The sequence below is a fragment of the Phyllostomus hastatus genome, unplaced genomic scaffold (assembly GCF_019186645.2).
Source record: "Phyllostomus hastatus isolate PE091 unplaced genomic scaffold, TTU_PhHast_1.1 phas_scaffold_216, whole genome shotgun sequence".
In the NCBI taxonomy this organism is placed as follows: domain Eukaryota; kingdom Metazoa; phylum Chordata; class Mammalia; order Chiroptera; family Phyllostomidae; genus Phyllostomus; species Phyllostomus hastatus.
This window is the reverse complement of record NW_025334018.1, coordinates 13,283,723-13,301,337: the sequence shown is the minus strand read 5'-3', so window position 1 is coordinate 13,301,337 and position 17,615 is coordinate 13,283,723. Positions and strand designations below refer to the sequence as shown.

Genomic DNA, 17,615 nt, shown 5'->3' with positions numbered 1-17,615 from the left:
GGTTGCCAATTTAAAACTGAAATAGAGTTGAGGAAGAACCTCTTGGGTAATTTTATTGAGAAATACTTCTTGTGTGGTTCAATTGTGGTATAACTTCAAAAAGGAAGGGTTTGCAGTTGAATAATAGGCATTCAGGTCTGGATGATTGCAATAATCAGTTGTATTCGCCATGATCAGTCAATATTTATTGAGTAGCTATGTCTAAGGAGCTCTACCTGGCACTACAAATAACACAGAAAAACGATCTAGACATAGTCCCCACCCCCCATGGCGCTAAAGTGTACTTCGGCATGAATGACACATTAAACAACTATACACAACTGCTGTGCTTACTGAGACAGAGTGTGTGATGAGTGTGTAAAAAGGGAACAAACCTAGGGGGTGAGGAAGGCTTCCTTGAAGTAGTAACACCCAAGATGAGCTCTGAGGCCAAGTGGCCGTTCGTTAGGCAGAGAGGAGGAGGAAGGCCATTCCAAGTGGAGGGAATGTGATATACAAAAACTGAGAAAGTTAAAAAACAAAGAAACAAACAAAATCTTGGGCATTTGAGGAATTAAAATGCAGATAATACAAAGTATTTCTCAGGGGTTAAATAAGATAATGTGGAATGACCCAGCAGCATCTGACCCATGTACAGTAAATGTTAAATTTCTTCTTTTCAGCCCAAGACCTAATGACCAGGATGAAGCAGATCTGGGATATACTCTCTAACAGGATAAATTAGGATTTTCCTAAAAGAGCTGGACTCTACCTACCCCTGTTTTACAAGATCTCAGGATTGGACACTCACCCACAATGGCTTCCTTCTGAGTGTAACTACATCTGGATATTGAGTTTGGGTGCCAGAAGCAGCACACAAATGTATCAGCTTTTCCGGAGTATTCTAACCTGGTGAATGAGTAAGAGATTCAAGCATAAATGCTAAGTCAGCTGCTCAGAATGCAATTTCTATCATGCAAAATAATCAGAGCCAATCTTCTGTTTTCTATTTCATTTTATAAAAATAAATGATTATAAACTGCTTTGGTCTAGGAACAGGGCCATTTTCATTTGTCATTATCTGTCACTAGGGTTGAAACATTGGTTATTACTAAGTAGGCTTCAGACCTCAAAGGTCAGAAGGTCCTTCAGAGATAATTCTAGGCCAACTGCCTGTCACATTAGAGCGAATCATTGACAATCTAAGGGTTCCAACAAATACATTGACATAAACCCAAAATAATACACAAAAGGGAAACACAACTATAAGAAACCATCCCAACTGGTGTAAAATAGCCTGCCCAACGTAAGTGGCAGAACAGAAATTTAAAACCAAGTCTGTTCTACTTCAAACAGTAAACCTTTCCCACAATAATAAGCCACCTTCCTCATTTCACCACTGATGTGCTTATGGACATAGCCACCTATGGTCTCCGATCTTGTATGCCTGATATTGCAAGGCTACAGACACGGAGTGTGCACTCTCCCAGGCACTATGGAGTCAATTTTCCTTCTTTGTTTATTTTTCTTTGGGCCTCCCAAACCATCCCCACTAGCCCAAATTCCCTTTACTCTTGTTTTTCTGATATTGTGCTCCTAATTATTACTGAAAAACGAGGACAGACTTTTTTCACTGCCACTTGCTTCTTTTGCCATTCGGGCCACAACAATGTACATCCCCCTCCCAAAGTCTCATCTCACTGTGTCGTTGGCTCGAAGTCCAGGACCTCGGTGTGTGCACCAGGCCTGCATGTGGGTGAGAGCTCTCAGGGACACTTCCTCTTAACGTGGAGACCTGGAACTAAGGAAATACTGGGTTGCCCAAAAAGTCTGGGTGTTTTTTTCCGTAAACTAAAAGACATGTTTTTCATTTTCACCAACAGCTCCATTGATTTGGCTGTTTTGAGAATGTCAGCTATCTCCCACATGGCATAATGTTGATTGTTCTCATTAATGTCTTAATTTGCTCTCTATCAACTTCAATTAGTCTATCCAACCGTGAAACATTGTCCAGTGAGAAAACTCCAGCATGAAACTTCACAAACTATTTTTGACACATTCAATCAGTCACAGCACCTTCTCCAGACACTGTACAAATCTTTTCTTGCCTTTTAGTTGCATTGTTATCTTTCTTGAAACAACAAAGCATAATATGCCAAAAATGTTGCATATTTTCTTCCATGTCCACATTAAAATAGCTACACCAATTCACCAATTCTGATTTTTTTTTAAATGCACATTGATATGACAGCTATAACAATGCAATCTAACAAAAATAGTTTTGAATGAAGTTAAAGACAACTAAGTGCCACTAGCACCATCTTACAGAAAAAAACAAATGTTACTTTTTGGCCAATCCAATAAGTTCTTTGACTCCCCAAACACCCAATATATGAGAAAGGGATAGAAAAAAATGTAACACAACTCCCACTCAAAAGGAGTGGAAGGGGAAGAGGGGCATGTAACAATACAATTGTGGTAAGGAACTATGCACATGATCTCCTTTGCAATGTTCCAAAGCTCCACTGTCATTAGATGTATTACATTCTATCTACCAACTAAGAAACATTCAAAGGCCATTTTTCTCAGAAGTACAGTATCATCTACCCTCATAGATTTAAAAAATAAATACCCAACATCAACATGTTACATTATCAGACCACATGTCTGCAGAGGCTAAAAAAAGCTCCAAGAGGCAAGAGATATTAAATAACTATATTTTAAGTGTGTGTGCATATATATATATATAAAATGTGTGCACATACATATAAATATTTATAATATGAGTGTGTGAGAATATATATATACACATATACATAGTTTAGTCATTTTGCTTATAAATTAGTAAAATTAGGCTATGGTTAAGAGAAATGAGTTCTTCACTGAGACCATCTTAAAATTACACTTCCAATAGCAATAATTTCATATTGTGCTATGTCCCTTACATGACAGAAAATGGACCGAGTAGAACAACTTACTCTTCTAAGAACTCCAAAAGCTGGGATTCCTTCAGTAACATTTATTCAGTTGCTGAGCCATACCTAATTTTCTTTAGGTCAAACTTTTAATTATAGTCTTTAATTTTAAAAAAAGTCAATCAGTTTCCTTAATTTCTACCACCTACATCCTGTCCCCTTGCAGCACTTCAAATGGGCAGCATCCTGAGCTTCACTTTCGTTTAATGGAACAAGTCGGAATACGGAAAAGCAGTTCTGCAGCGGTTCTGATCCTGGTATTTCCAGTCCCTGTGCATCCACCATCTAGAGATCAAGTGTTCCCAACTAGGGGTCATGTTAGCCCCCAGAGCACCTTTGGCAACATCTGGAGATACTTTCAGTTGTCACAACTGCGGGTTCTATTGACATCTAGTGGGTAGATGCCAGAGATGCTGCTAATAATCGTTCTATAATAAATAAAGTCTCCCACAACAAAGAATGATTTTGCCCCAAATATCAATAGTGCCAATTTTGAGAAACCCTAGTCAAGATGGAATCCCATTATTTTCTTCATAGTTGATACAATATAACAAAACATACTTCAAGCACCAATCCCAAAACACCATCAGAATCTGACTTCTTAGACCATTCCTTCAATAAATACCTGAGTGATCACTAGGTGGCAGACATTGTAAAGGAAACAAAGACCATCGCTGTCCTTAGAAATTGCACAGTGGGAACAAACAGCTTGCAAAATCCAAGTCCTGACCCTAAATTCGATACTGCCTGTTATCTACGCCTATTAAGAGCCTAGCTGGGAGGAGAAATGGGTGAAAAGTTATTTGGAGGATATGGGCTCCAGCAGTCATGTGAAACCCATTACTAACTTCCCATGGGAACCTTATACATGTCACTCAGCACAAGGTTCTGAGTATATGAAACTACCTGTCAATCAGAATCGTAATGTTCCTTCCTTTCTGCTGACAACTGTGTAACCATTTGTCTCCACTCTGACGGCCGACCACTTACAGAGCTAAATCTGCCGCTCAACTGTATCAACTGTGTGGGCCCTCACCACAGTGTATTTCCCCATTTCCAGCCCAGCTGGTCCTAACTAGTATTTTCATTTTTCCTGTTCTGGATTCTCTAGTTATTTCTATCTTACCGTCATTTTATTAAATCTGTTCTTGTACCCTGGCTGCTGTAGCTCAGTGGATTGAGTGCGGGTGCGAACCAAAGGGTCACTGATTCAATTCCCAGTCAGGGCACATGCCTGGGTTGCTGACCAGGTCCCAGTAGGGGGCATGAGAAAGGCAACCACACATTGATGTTTCTCTCCCTTTCTTTCTCCCTCCCTTTCCCCCTCTCTGAAAAGAAAATCTTTTAAAAAAATGAATCTGTTCTTGCCTTAAGTTGTCTCAATTAATACATAAAGTGTCGTCAGGTATAAATAGAATTAACAGTGAGAGAAAGCTGCAAGATCAGAGATCAGAGACCCTTCTGGGTAGACGGAAGATGTGCTGAGACCCCAGCACTGAAAGGCACTGGGTGGAGCTGCTGCAGGAAGGCATGTGAGGAGACGCAGGGAGGGAGACCCCTCCGGGCACACCCACAATCAGAGCACGAGACCACAGAACCCCTCGCTGTCGGCTTGTTCCCTGCACACCATCCCTTGTGCTATAACCGTGAGTTATTCACGGCCCTGTGCCCACCGAGGTAAAAAGGCCGATGCAGGCTTCTAGAACCAGTCTGGGCTAGTGCAACTGCCCTCAATGCCAGGAACCCCTGGGAAGTGGGGAGACAAACTTGGAATGAAGGAAGTAAAGACGACTAGCTACGTGGCAGAGGTCATGGGGCAGGAGCAGGAGTGAGAGCCCCATGGTCTGCACAGCTGCATCCCCCACCCCATGTCCCCTGGCATGCTGCCCCCTCCACCGCACCGCCTCTGGTGACTTCTGTGACTCCAGCCAGTGCCCGAACGGTGGGACCTGCTTGTTGGGCCAGGACAGCCTCCCCATCTACTGCCTCTGCCCTGAAGGCTTAGTGGCCCTCATTTGCAACGAGACTGAGAAAGGTCCTTTCCCAACCCCCTGCCACAATGATGAGTCCCCCCGCCAGGGGATCGATGACTCACACCGCTGGGACTCTTCACCCAGTATACCTGCAAGTGTCCTCAGGGCTACACAGGCACCCACTGTGAGGCCATCTGCGCCACACCGCTGGGCATGGAGACCAATGCCACGGTCGACTGGCAGATCTCTGTCTCGTCTGTGCACTTGGGCTTTGTGGGTGTGCAGTGCCGGGCCCTGGAGCCGGCCCACCTGCCCTGCACAGGCATTGTCAATGCCTGGACAGCCAGCAACTATGGTTAAGACCCCGGGATCCACAGAAAGTGACGTGCAATATGCAGGTGACAGAGGTGGTGACACAGGGCACTAGCTGTGTAGGCAGTGCCGAGTGGTGAAGACTTTCCAGGTGGCTTACAGCCTCAGTGGGGAAAAGTTCCAGTTCATCCAGGAAGAAGGGGACTCAGGAGACAAGGTATTTGCAGGTAATTTGGACAACGGCCTGAAGGCCAACGTCTTTGACTTCCCTCCAGAGGTGCAGTATGTAAGGCCGGTGCCCATCATGCGTCACGGAGGCTGCACCCTGCACTTTGAGCTCGAGGCTTGCTGAAGTGACCAGGAAGTGCGAGGGGCACCTGCCCCTTCCCCAGTCCTCCTGACCTGCTGTGGACCTCCCGCCTCCTCCACCTACCCCCCACTACCGATGACAGTGCCCTGGGTGGGGCTTCAGTCCCTTCTACCTTCCTCCGTCCTCCTCGCGCCAAACTTCCCACATGCCCCACCTCCCACCGGCCCCTGGTGCCCAGCCCTCATGCCACCCCATTTCCTTAGGCACTGTGGGAGTTGAGGTCGTCTGGAATGTGGGTTACCTGCACCTCTACAGATCCCCCACTCCAGCCTGTGTCCTCCCCAGGCTGCCTCCCACACCCTGTCGTCCCCACAGCCCTGAGGCTGCCACCCCCACAGCTGCCACCTAGACTCTGACACTCCCCCTTACCTCCCTGGAGACCCCACTTGACCCTTTTGCTGCAGCCTAGAAAGACACAGAAGGGGCTGGCATGAGCCTGTGGAGAGATGGGAGGAGGCAGGTGGGCAAGGGGGCCCTGGGTGCTGGCTCTCCACTGGAGAGCACATTTTTGACAGCTTCCAACCACTCAAAAAAAAAGTGACGAAAAAACAGTAACTGTAGTACTGCCAGATATTAACTGCTCTCACAGTTTGCAGGGGACCCTCAGTGAAGGCAGTGAGGGTCACAGAAAACTTCCTGAAAGAGCTCACAACTGAGAACACTGAAAGATAAGACTAGGTGTTACTTAAATAAAGATTCGAGGGTTAGAAAATGTTCTAGGTCAGAAATAAAAGCAGGGTCAAGGCCCAGAGGTGAGAGAGAGCCCGGTATATTCGAGGACCTACAGCTGGTTTGCTTTTGCCAGAACGGAGGGTGTCAGAGGGACTGGTGAGCAGTGCCACGGCACACTGGCAACTCTGGCCTCAGACGCATGGGGACAGTCAGGGGTTTCTGCGGTGGTCCGGGGAGAAAACATGGCGCCCACGAATGATGACTCCATTAGCATCTACACACATCGAGCGCCTTTAATTAGTGAAACTCCCTGAACTGATCAGAAAAGAACGCACACTCTATCCTGACCCCATTCCCATCCCCTCGCCACCATTGACCTTCACAACATCACCTGGAAAGATGCAGTCATTCACCAGTAGGTCTGAGAGGAGTAAGTCAATGGTTTTTGGACAAAAACATAAGAATCCTGAGTCCCAGATTTCCCAATCTCCTTTGTGTTTGATATTATCTGGACTTACAAGCAGCTCCAACCAGAAAGACTGAGAAACTCGGCCAGCTGTTCACCTCACTCCGGACAGGCGGCACGACGCGGCTAGGATTTGATGTCTCCAACGGTTCCCAGCACAGTTCCCAGCACAGAGGCGAAGCTGCCCAGGGTGTCGGCCCTCGCCTCGCTTTGCTTCACGGAGACCTGCATTGCCAAGGTCTCGGGCTCCCACAGCAGCTCCGTTAAGAACAGACAGCCGGTGTCATCCTGAGCACTGAGGTAGGCTTTCCAGGGCTGGGCCCCCGCCCTGCTCACTGCGATGGTCTGGATGTTCACGACTTGCAGGGCCATCTGGAGCGTGTCGGGATGGACCGCTCCCTGCCAAGGGAGCACCTGCCGATGGGCGACTTCGAGGCTGAGCCAAGCTTTCTCAAAAGTCTCGGCAGCGAGGTGGTGGTTGGGGATTAGCACGAGGGCTCCGGAGTCGGGCAGTTCTTGCACCTTCTCCTTGTTCTCTTCAGGAATCAGGGGTCCTGCAAGCGTCAGGACGCTGGTGTCAGAGACGTTCTTAATTTACGGAAACTACATTTTCTATCTAGATTTCCCAAAGTACACAATGTGACCTTTATCTTTGCATAAATGGCTCAGATGGCCTATGATGAACTTCTTCCTTGCTTACAAGCTCAGGCAACAGCCTGAGATTTAGCTAGGGCATTCTACTTCCTACCAGTCATTGCAAAAGATAACAATTTTTTGTGACAAGATACAAAGTAAGGACTATGTTACCTGATGCAGCAAAGGCTGCAGTGCTGGGCAGCTCTGGGCCACGACGCTCTGCCCCCTGGCATTTGGAGATGGTGGCCCAGCGGGCTTTGCCATATACTGGCACCAGCGTGTTGAAGTCTGAGGCCCAGCTATTCACAGGTCTTTCTGCCTGATCCTCCAGAAGTCCCAGAGAAGGGTCAGACTTAGGGCTACACAGGACCCGCTTAGCTTCATCGACACCAGCTAAGAGGAGGCGATAATAGAAGAGACCTCGGTCCCGTACTGCCATATCCTTTTCTTCCTCTGGGGCAAGACAACAGACGGAGTTAATGAAAACCAGAAACAGTCTCCTCCTACTCCTGGGCCAGCCAAAATAGGAGGGAAAATGAAGGAGGACAGAGGGAGCCCTAGGAAACATTAGCATTTTCGTTTTGGGTCCCAGACGTGATTCACGGAACAAGGAAGGCCGTGGGGATTTTTACTGCGGGTTGCAGCAAGCGCTCGTCCCGTCGGGAGAACCTACCTATGCAGTAACACAACAGGCGCCCCAGCGCGTCCTGGCACTCGGCAGGGCGCGAGAGGAACAGGCGCAGCAGTGCCGTGAGGAGCTCCATCTTCACAGCCGGAAACGTCTCCGACTTCACGTTCTCTGCAAAGTCCTCCAGCACATAAGGAGCATTGGGAATCCTTTCTCCATGGACACCAAGTAGCCAAATGAGCGCCTGCTTCCCCTGGGGAATGAAGGAACAAGAGCGAGTGCTCAACCTTTGGTTGTCCAAAACACAGGAGACAGGACACAGTTACAGGTTTTGCTCTAACTAGCAAAGCTGTCACTTAGAATGGGAGGGCAGATGAAGTGCTTTTCAGACAAGGTCAAGTTAAAGGAGTTCATCATCACCAAGCCCTTATTATATGAAATGTTAAAGGGACTTATCTAAGAAAAAGAAGATAAAAAACATGTACAGTAAAATGACAGCAAACTTAGAATTATTAACCACACCTAAAACAAAAACAAAGACTAACTAAGTAAACAACTAGAACAGGAACAGAATCACAGAAATGGAGATCACATGGAGGGTTATCAACAGGGGAGTGGGAGGGAGAGAGAGGGAGAGAGAGGGGGAGAGAGGGGGAGAGAGAGGGGAGGGGGGAAGGTACAGAGAATAAGTAGCATAGATGGTAGGTAGAAAATAGATAGGGGGAGGGCAAGAATAGTATGGGAAATGTAGAAACTAAAGAACTGATAAGTATGACACATGGACATGAACTAAAGCAGGGGAAGGTGGGTGGGAAAGGGTGTGCAGGGTAGAGGGGAGGGGGAAAATGGGACAACTATAATAGCATAATCAATAAACTATATTTAAAAAAATCTTGTACTGTGTTGATCTCACCTCCTGCACTTTCTACATCAAATAGAAATGAAATTCTCCTGCGCCAAAGGAGACTCAAGATGCTTACGGTCTATGCTGACGTGGCAATAGGGCTTCCACCCCAATCTGAGGTTTAACGTTTCAGTGAGAGCTACTGAAAGATTGCCCTAAATTACTTCATGCTTACAAAGCAATCATGGTGGATAACCTGCAGTGTAAATCAGAGTCATCTGTAAGGATTCTTAAAAATATGTGTCTGCCCTGGCTGGTGTGGCTCAGTGGTTGAGCGCCAGCCTGTGAACCAAAGGGTCGCTGGTCTGATTCCCAGTCAGGGCACAGGCCTAGGTTGCAGGCCACCACTAGGGGGCATGGAAGAGGCAACCACACGATGTTCTCTCCCTCTTTTCTCCCTTCCCCTCTCTAAATAATAAATAAATAAAATCTTAAAAAATATGTGTGTGTGTGTGTCTAGGTCCCTCACTCTTGCATATTTAAGTCAGTGGAACTGGAGTAAAGCCTAGATATTTGTAAAAATTCCACAAATGATTTTGACTTTCATTCTAGCTGAGAACTCCAAGATCTAAATTTGACTCAAAGCTATTCAAGAGAACAATGATATCAAAGTATCTGTAATAAAAACCACAGAGAGAGCCTAATGTTTTTATATTCCGTAACCCATCTGCACCTAAAAGAGACTCTGAGGTGGCAATTAATTCTAAGAATCTCCATTTCAGACACTGGGTAGAGAGAACACATAGATTCATGGCAGAGGGCAGCGTCCCACACAGGGTCCCTCTGCCTAGAAGCCAAGGAGAATTGCTACCTCGCTGTCCTGAATGGTGTCTTCGCAGCCGGGCAGGGCCTGACACACGGCGTCCGTGCACTGAGGACACAGCCACACCAGGTCTCGGAAGGTCTGCACCACCACTACAGCACAACCAGGGGCACAAGAACACAGCATTAGAGCCACCACACAGGGAGAAGCCTTGTGACAAGTCCTCTGTTCAGACCGGATCTTAGGTGAATTTCTTTAAGTGGCCGTTGGAGGCTGGTCAGTGACTATCTGGGACATGTCTGACGTGGGCCATGCTTTCTTAAGTGAGTGCCGCTCCTATCAGAGCGCCACGGGGAAAAGTGAGCAAACCGACGTGAAAGCCCTTGGTACGAAGGGGAAGCTGTATGCAGACGTGGGGGGGTGTCCTTGGACGACACTCCAAAGACAGTACAAACGGAGCTGCCAGGGCTGGGACCACAGGGGGCCAAGCCAGGGGCCAAGGGTGTGTGGTTTAGAAAGACACGCAGGGTCAGCACGCACGTGAACCGAGAGCGGGTGCCCCTCTAAACGTGTGTCTCCGAGGCACTTGGCCCGCCTCACCCCAGCCCCAACCCTGGGAGCCACTGCTTTCATTGTGAGGCCATCATGGAAAGGGAAGTCAGGGTGGGGACACAAGAAGCCAGGCCGTCCCAAGCACCCTCCGTCATCGACAGTACGGCCTGCGGCCCCACGGCCACCCGAAGACTCTGGCCTGTTAGATCCCTAGAGACCATGCTTCCCTGAGGGCAACAGGTGATGGTGCAAAAAAAAAAAAAGGTTTAAACATCTATGTTCTTCAACAATAAGTATTTTCTGAGCACCTACTCTAGACCAGGCAAGCAACGAAAAACCTCCAGAAAGGTCGCCGGTACCTGTGGTGAGGTGCTCCTGCCGAAGCCCCAGCAGCTCCGTTAGGATCTGCACACACTGGTCTGTGTAGGTCCTGGCGACGCCCCCTGGGGATGAGGAGGGAAAAGCAGAGAACACTGTTCAGTCACATACTGGCACCTCATTCTAAAATAACTTCCCACCAGCCAAAGACAAAGACAACCAGCCCTGGCTGGTGTGGCTCAGTGGATTGAGCGCTGGCCTGCGAACCAAAGGGTCACAGGTTCAATTCCCAGTCATGGCACATGCCTGGGTTACAGGCCAGGTCTCCAGTAGGGGGCGCATGAGAGGCAACCACACATTAATGTTCCTTTCTCTCTCCCCTTCCCTCTCTCTAAAAACAATAAAATCTTAAGAAATAAGCAGAGACAAAGACAACCAGAAGTGCCTAAAAACATCACCCCTTGCTTGATGAAATGTGAATCTAAGTTTGCTATAAAGAAAAGTTTGGTAAAAATGTATCCGTTTTTTGTTTGTTTTTCATAGACCAGTTGAAAACCGAACGCTCATGGAAAAAGAATTTCCCACAGACCAAGGCTGAAAACTCTCAGCAACAAAGAAGTCTATCTGGCAGGCCGGCGAGAGGCAGCAGTGTGCGCTGCGTCGCACCTGCACGGAAACGTTACTGCTGGGAAGCCTCGGCTGCAGCCTCCTGGCCCGGGGATTTCCACTCTCCACCTGGTCCCTGCTCTGCCCCTAAAGACAGCCACACCTTATTCCACACAGGAGCGCTCCCGCTCCTCCTCCTCCTCCTCCACAGGAAGCCCTCCAACACTTAGCTCCCCGGCTGCTTTCATTTTGTGCGTTACTCTAGCTTTTAGATTCCAGACAGAATAGTATGAAAAGGTCTGCAAGGTTAGGATGTATTCGGTGTTGGTCTGTACTCAGCACTATCCGTAGCCCACAGGAGCTGCTCCATAAACGAGATTGACTTCACACAGGACTTTGAGTCTGGGAAGCTGGGGTCTGGCCTCAGTTCAGGAGCCTGATGACCTTGTGGCCATTCAATAACCTTTAGATGTCTGAGTTTCTTCATCTTTAAAATGAGGTTCATTATACTCGCTCCACTTTTCCTGACCACCTCATAAGACGGTGGTAAGACGATGACCAGGAAAGCAATTTGGATAGTAGACAACAAAAGGGAATTCAAATTTTAAGTATTATAATTTGAGTTTCCTGCGCTCTCCATCCTGAAAGATATGGCAACACCAGGGGTTGACTAAAACACCTTCCTCCTCTCATTCGTCATCACTGCCCCAATTCTTTGGTGCAAGGTGCTCTGTATCTGAGGTAAGATTCCTTCCCTTTTGTTCCCTCTGGCTCCACAGAGTTCTAGCTGGGTGGTGTAGGCACTGAGGAAGGAGCAGCCGCGGACACCTACCTATGGCAGAGATGGCAGCCTGCGCAAAGTCAGCAGACACGTCAGTGCAGTACCCTCGAAGCTCCTCCAGCACCTGCTGCACGTTCTCGTCATTCACCAGCTCACACAGCACCTCCACCTTCTTCAGCTTGATGTAGTGCGGCTCCGAGTAGGAGCAGAAAAACTTCTTGTAGTGGCCGCTAAAGTGGCCTGGCAAACTGTGCAGGATCTGGCGCACGTGACAGAGGGCCACGAAACAGAGCTCGCGGCTCTCTGATGAGCAGGCCGCCAGCAATGGTCCCTTGACTCGCACGAGCACATCCGTTTGTACGTGGGGGAACTGCTTTGCCAGGATCAGAAAGAGTTTGGTGGCCCCCATCACCACGCTTGGGCTACTGCTCTTGAGAAAGCCGTCCAAGAGATTGAGAATGTCAAACAGTTCCTCCTCACTGCGGGGTTGATAGCGCAACAGGAAGTTCAGTACTTCGGCCTGACCCCACTGGTCCAGTTTGGGCATTCTGTCCAAAAAAGAAAACAAAAGTGCTATTTTAGCAACAAAATTAGGAGCATCTCCATGCTACTGTCATCTGTTTTCATAACAAAGGGGGACTTCCTAAAAATAGGCCATGCCGTAATCAAACTACTCTTTTTGTGTGCTCTTTAAGGTGTACACAAAATACTTTAAATCCTAAGACGAGTTTGCAGTACAAATGCACACTCATCTAAGGCCAAAGACACGATCGTGATCACTTTGCCCCAGATCCAGATCTCCTACATTTTAACACAGCACACACGGCGTAGTTTGGGGGCGTCATGACTGCAGAGGAGGGCAGGACCTACCCCCACAGGTTGTTTCTGCCATTAGCACCAAAAGGACTTAAGGCAAGTGAAAGAAATTCTCTCCAGGCAATATGAGGAAGTTAATAGTTGTGAATAACTTTCTTTACTACCCTAAAGAAGGTGTTCACAGTCTCTCCTTAACTCAACCCACTGATAAGATCCCCCTAAGATGCAGATCTCATTGTAATAAAAAGAGCACCGCGGGGAGGCATCCAAACCGATTTAAGAGATGGTGGGCGATGGGCTTATTGATGACAACACCTCCTTCCTGTTTCAGAATTTCCTCTAGAGACCTCAGGCAGTTTACCACCACAATTGGGTCCTGGTCACGCAGCAAACTGTATAGTTCATTTACCAGGGCACCATCTACAAAAGAGAACGCAGATCTCAGATAAAGAAGAAAAAACTTCAGAGTCAAAGGAATAGAGCTGCAGCAGGAGCTCCAAGCGGACGAAGCTGAGCTGCTCTGCTCTAAAAATCACAAAGGCAACAGAAAGTCAAAGCCAAAAACTTGCCATCTCCACTCTAAGTAGCTAAGGCAAAGGATCTCACCGGGGCCCCAAAGAAAGGGCTCCTCTAATCTCAGAAAACATCAAGCCTCCTACTTAAAGGGACATGCACAGAAACGGGGCCACATTCTTCCCTCCTACCAAGGCTACATGATCTTTCACAGGGTCATACATACAGTGCAGGCACAAATACATGCTGAGTAGGACGGGTTACACGGACACTTACCCACTTCAGAGTCCCCGTGAAGATTATGCATCTTGGCACAGCCAAGGACCGCCACCCGCCTGACGTACGAAGCCTTGTCCCGCAGACCGTGGAGAACAGGCTGCTGGATGTACTCCTGCACGCCAGGCATCCTAAGCAACACACCCTGGAGTCAGCCAGATCCTGGAATCCTGGTGTGGACAGGTTGGCCCCTAATAACTTCACAGAGGATTCAGGGGGTGTCTGAATGTGCACCAATCAGATCATGAACTGGAGAAAGCTGCTGCCAAACTTAAAAGGCCTATTTATTTGACTTTTCATTTGGAATAATGCTGCACAAAAAGCAAAAATACACACACACATGCCGCAACTGTTCAGAAATCTTTAACCTGAACTAAGAACTATTGTTGGGAACCTCCCTGACTGGTTTCAGAAGCTGTAACCACCCCCACTCACCCCATAGCTAAGGCTGAGGGAGCGACCTGCAGACCGACCATAAGCCACTAAGGAGACAAAGCTTATCTCCCTGGCAGGGGCACTGCTTCTGCTCCTTTTTCTTCACCCTCCCTGGCCCCCAATGCTTGATTGGTTAGCCAATGACGGGTAAGATTCCCAAAAGGGGGGAACAACCTAAGACAGGCAAAATCATGGGGAAGCCTCAAGGAAGGACTTGGGGGGCTACAGCAAAAGGGGGTGATGGACCCTCGCCCCTCAGCTTTGACAAAGCCTGAGTCCTCATTCTGTCTAAGAGGAGTCTCCTAATCTCTTGGCTGCCTTACTTCCCCTGCCTGACTTAAGCCTGAAACAATGACAGAGGGTGGTGCAGCCCTGTGCTGGAAAGGCGGGTTCCCTAGGGCAATCAGGCCTAAGAAAGAATATGTAAAATCCCGTGAAACCTGCTTTGTTTAGAATGTTCTCAATTAAATGATAAGGGTCCAAGCAAGAAGTTTGTTCCTCAAAGTTTTTTTTTTAAGTTTTTTTTTAAGGTTTTATTTATTTATTTTTAGAGAAAGGGGAAGGGAAGGAGAAAGAGAGGAAGAGAAACATCAATGTGTGGTTGCCTCTCACGTGCCCCCCACCAGGGACCTGGCCTGCCACCCAGGCATGTATTCTGACTGGGAATTGAACTAGTGACCCTTTGCTTCACAGTCTGGCGCTCGATCCACTGAGCCACACCAGCCAGGGCTGTTCCTCCAAGTTTTATGGCCCTTTAGCTAAGAGACCCTGACTCAAAACAGACTCTCAGAGTTCTTTGTATGTTATCTATTGTTTGATTCTTACTGCCTGATAATGATTAATGAACTCTACCTGTATTTCTGTGCAAAATGAACCCAATGAAAGCCCATTGGGGTAAAGGCTCTTGGCCCTTCTCCTTTGAGAGATTGGCCACCTTTCCTCCACGAGCAGATCATGTCTTGGTAGGCTTATTCTCATCTGTGGTGGCTGGGTAGGGGCCCTGCAGGTGGAGCACCCCCACAAACTATTTCACCTAGAGTGAGGATGGAAAACCCCCTCTGATGAACCTATGTGATATGGGTCTGCAAGCCAAAACAATGTCTGAAAACCTGTTTTCAGCTTACAACATTGTTTTCCCCAGGATGAAGGAGCTCAAATAAATGATCATTGAAAACCTGCCCTTTGACCTCCTGAATTCATCAGCCACTGAGAAACAGGCAGGGGAGAGAGTGCTCACCTGAGGCTACACATGCTCCGTAGGGCCAGCCCTCGCACCATCGGGTTGGGGTCCGAACAGTCCTTGCACAGCGTGTTGATGGCCAGGAGAGCCAGATCTGGCTTCAGCGGGGCGTATGTGCACATGTAGTGATACACCAGCTTCTTCTGAACAATATCGACGGTGGCACTGGCCTTTACCATTTCCATGAAAACACCAGACATGTCCACACCTTGAGTCATGTGCCTGAAACCAACACACAGAGCAGGAAGAAGTAAAACGCATAATCCCCAACCCCCCGTGGGCGGTGTTGTATACCTGAACTGGTTATCCAACTAGACTGTGATCTCTGTGAGGGAAGCAACCGGGTCCCCCTGGTCTACCATGTCACACCAGGGGCCTGCAATAAGTATTCTATTCATTCAACCAACACTTACTGAACTCCTGGTACATTCCAGTGAAATTCAGCTTTTACACGTCAGGGAGATGCTCTGGGGACATAATCTTGAAGAAGGTACGGTCTCATATCTTTAACAACTCAGAGACTACTGAGGAACCAGGCAAGAACACCACTAACTAACTGCAGTACAGTAGACAGAGGTCTACCCCTGCCAGGAAAGCACAGGAGGTCTCCACAGAGGAAGTAACAGCTGAATGAGCAGGGCTCACCAGGCAGGTGTGCAGACAGATAATGACACACGCCACGTGGCAGGTGGACATGGGCAAGAACAGCACATTCTTTGGAGTCTACAGGTAGAGTGAGCCCAGTGTTCCTTGAGTGTTATGACTCAAAAAAAAAAAAAGAGTTTGGATTTTATTCTGTAGACCATTTCTCCACCTATGGTCTCCTACAGGAATCAGATGGAATATCTGTTTAAAATGCAGATTCCTGGGTTCCATTCCACCCCAGTGAAATCACAATGACTGGATTGGAGGAAAAAAAATCTACATTTTTTTAAAGCACCCCAAGGGACTTTTGTTCATACTAAAGTTTGTGGTCCCCAGCTGCAGGCAAGATGCGTATGTTCAAATTCATATGTTGGAAAAACCATTCTGCCTGAAATGAGGGGGCAAGGGGACCCGCTTGTATGCTCCTGCGATTGCTTTGGGAACGAAACCAGAACAGCAATGCCACTTTTTTTCCCCTAAAGGATGGCTATTTAGAACTCTGAATTCATCTGACTTGAGAAGCGAAGATCGGGCGTCATCAAGATTGGTTCCCTGGCTTGGGCAGCGGGGCAGCGACATTCTTCAACACACAGATATGTGGAAGAGCCAGTCTAGGGAGGGGAAAGGACGTAGGTGCTATTTTGCACGTCTTTGAAGAAGCATCCTGGGGGAAATGCCACGCAGGCGGAGCATGTGGGTCTGAAGATAAGAACGGCCTGTACTAGGTATGATACAGGTCTGGGAGTCGGTAGTTTAAAGATATGGATGAAACCAGCCAGCTGAATAAACGAGGTAAAAAATAAGCCTCCCGGGAGAAGACCGAGATGGCACTCCAGAGAAGCAAGACGCCCAAACCCCAGCACGGCCTGGTCCAGTCACCCCTTCGCGGGGCAGCCGGCCCGTGGGGCCCGGGGTGGGGGAGCGAGGGCGTAGGCTGATACCTAATCACTCGCTGGATCACATTCCGGTAGCGCAGCCTGTCGGCCTGAATGTGAGGGTTACACAGAGCCCGCTTCAGATCCTTCACCACGTCCTCCGAGCCGAGGTACGGCATCTTCCCGAACGCTCCCGGGGCGGTCCCCACAGCCCCGATGTGGGAACCTGGGTAAAGCAAGTGCCAGTGAAACGACAAGAAGCGGGATCCCGCCGCTGCCGTGGCCTCCCCTGGGCCTGGCACACTCAAGCTTCGGCCGGCTCAGGCCCCGGCCGGCCCTCGCCCCCACCGCCGCAGGCCCTAGGGTTCCTCCCCCTGGACTCGCGGGCCGGTTCACTCCGCCCACCGCTCTTCCCTCTACCTTCAGGCCCCCCGCGGGATTTCCAGCCCCGCAGGCCCCCGGTCCGCTGACCCCACCCTCTCGCTCAGGAGCCGCCCGTCTGGCGCCTCCCCGCGGTTGCGGTCCCCGATAGGCCCTATCGCGCTTTCTGCGGAAGTCCCGCCTCCTCCTCCAGAGACCACGCAGAGCAGCTGCCACTCACGCTCTCCTAGCGAGCGCCGAGCGCCGCCCGGGACCCCGACCTCAGGGCGCCCTTCCCCCACCCTCTCACCTCCGAGCGCTGTCCGCGGCTCCGTCCGGCGGAGCCGCGGCGGGGAATCGGAAATCGGCTGCTTCGGCCTGTCTCCGCCCAGTAGCGCGCGCTTTGAGTGGAGGGCTCCCGCGCGCGGGTGGGAATTGACGCTCCGCGCGCGGGTGTGAGCGACGGCCCGCAGGCCCTCAGTGTGCGATTCCACCTCGACTCCCCGAGCACCGTCACTTC

At 49.0% G+C, this 17,615-nt stretch overlaps 1 protein-coding gene and 1 pseudogene across 5 annotated transcripts; one reads left to right on the top strand and one right to left on the bottom strand.

Moving 5' to 3' along the window:
* Window positions 1–364: 364 nt before the first annotated feature.
* On the bottom strand, window positions 365–17,536 carry AP4B1 (adaptor related protein complex 4 subunit beta 1). Of its 5 annotated transcripts, XR_006783163.1 has the most exons (13): window positions 17,156–17,295; window positions 16,802–16,961; window positions 15,213–15,437; window positions 13,541–13,671; window positions 13,024–13,171; window positions 11,987–12,483; window positions 10,590–10,673; window positions 9,727–9,830; window positions 8,057–8,264; window positions 7,555–7,836; window positions 6,800–7,301; window positions 791–888; window positions 365–501 (listed from the first exon to the last, which is right to left on the bottom strand). XR_006783163.1 is itself a non-coding variant. In XM_045816824.1 (11 exons), exons 2-11 carry the CDS (start codon window positions 16,912–16,914, stop codon window positions 6,874–6,876), a joined length of 2,220 nt encoding a protein of 739 aa, XP_045672780.1. In that variant the 5' UTR covers window positions 16,915–16,961; window positions 17,406–17,536; the 3' UTR covers window positions 6,557–6,873. The 5 variants fall into 5 exon arrangements, 4 of the variants coding, with proteins under 4 accessions (XP_045672780.1, XP_045672779.1, XP_045672781.1 ...); XM_045816824.1 differs by lacking the exons at window positions 365–501; window positions 791–888; window positions 17,156–17,295 and adding an exon at window positions 17,406–17,536 and having other exon boundaries at window positions 6,557–7,301; XM_045816823.1 differs by lacking the exons at window positions 365–501; window positions 791–888 and having other exon boundaries at window positions 6,557–7,301.
* On the top strand, window positions 4,794–5,591 carry LOC123804626 (annotated as a pseudogene).
* Window positions 17,537–17,615: the final 79 nt, after the last annotated feature.

Bases quoted from the DNA above. Each gene is read 5' to 3' on its own strand.
- AP4B1 (XM_045816824.1), bottom strand. From the start codon at position 16,914: ATGCCGTACCTCGGCTCGGAGGACGTGGTGAAGGATCTGAAGCGGGCT. The intron at 12,484-13,023 runs GTTTGGATGCCT...TTTTTTGGACAG, and splicing joins GCCCACCATCTCTTAAATCG to AATGCCCAAACTGGACCAGT. The intron at 10,674-11,986 runs GTAGGTGTCCGC...CCTCATCCCCAG, and splicing joins GGCTGCCATCTCTGCCATAG to GGGGCGTCGCCAGGACCTAC.